Source organism: Cenococcum geophilum, assembly GCF_001692895.1.
Source record: "Cenococcum geophilum 1.58 unplaced genomic scaffold K441scaffold_73, whole genome shotgun sequence".
Classification (NCBI taxonomy): Eukaryota; Fungi; Ascomycota; class Dothideomycetes; order Gloniales; family Gloniaceae; genus Cenococcum; species Cenococcum geophilum.
The window spans coordinates 871,001-872,069 of NW_027137631.1; the positions used below are offsets into that span (position 1 = coordinate 871,001).

Here is a 1,069-nt window from a genome sequence, read left to right on the forward strand (position 1 = left end):
GCCGTCTCCGCATACAAGTTAGGATAGTTAGAGCCTTCGACCGGGCCGACTTTCTACCTTAATCAAACGACCGAACGATTAGTTGCAGCACGTCGTCGCCGACCAATTAGATAGTCTTTGGCCAGCAGTTAAGGCAGCCATACACGTATATACGCGGACACGGACGCAGACACGGACGCAGAATATGCAATATAGAGCTATTAATGCACAGCCAGACGCACAGCTAGACGCACAGCTAGATATAGGGCCTGATGTAGAGCCACGGACAGCCTTAATCGACTGCCCTGCCGCCACCGCTACTGCTGCCACTATTCCGTCCGGCTATTTTGTCCCTGCTGTCTTAACCGACTGCTGTCTCTACCGACTACTATCTCTACCGTCCTAGATTTGTACCGCTGCTAGGTCTATTTACTACTAGATCTGCTAGGTCTGTCATGCCGTTCTATACTGCTATCCCAACTGATCTATTCTACTGCTGCCGACCAGCTGTTCTACCGCTGCTACTACTGCTATTGCTATTCCGACTGTTCCGTTCTAGTGTTCCGATTGTTTTACTGCTACCGTTCTTACTGACTGCTACTGACTGACTGCTACCGACCCTCTGCTGCTACCGAGATTTCTGCTACTAAAAGTTCTGCTGCTGGATGTCCTACTGCTTACTACACAGACCGAGTTCTTCTACCGACTGTTCTATTACTGACCGCTCTACCACTAACCGTTTTGCTTTGTCTTACTGCGCCAACTGTCTGCTTTTTACCATTACTACTACCGTTACTATTACTGCTGTTACTGCTACTACTGCTGTTACTGCTACTACTGCTGCTGCTGCTGCTACTGCTGCTACTGCTGCTACTGCTACTACTGCTGCTACTGCTGCTACTGCTGCTACTGCTGCTACTGCTGCTACTGCTGCTACTGCTATTGTCATTTCTGGTTTATAGCTATTTTGGTTACCGCTAGTAGGAAGGACACTATAGGATAGTTCTATAGGAGGGCTGAGGATGAGGTTACCTGTGTTCTTTTAGGGATATGCTTTCCTTTTCTATTCTGCTTTTGCTATTCTTTTAGT

The 1,069-nt window shown here is 47.9% G+C and overlaps 1 protein-coding gene across 1 annotated transcript; it reads left to right on the forward strand.

Annotated features, from left to right (window-relative positions):
* Positions 1–402: 402 nt before the first annotated feature.
* On the forward strand, positions 403–941 carry K441DRAFT_669630 (uncharacterized protein; the record flags this gene model as incomplete). The annotated part of the gene is made up of 1 exon (XM_067650170.1): positions 403–941. The coding sequence occupies exon 1, from the start codon at positions 645–647 to the stop codon at positions 939–941; it is 297 nt and encodes a 98-aa protein (XP_067497672.1). The 5' UTR covers positions 403–644.
* Positions 942–1,069: the final 128 nt, after the last annotated feature.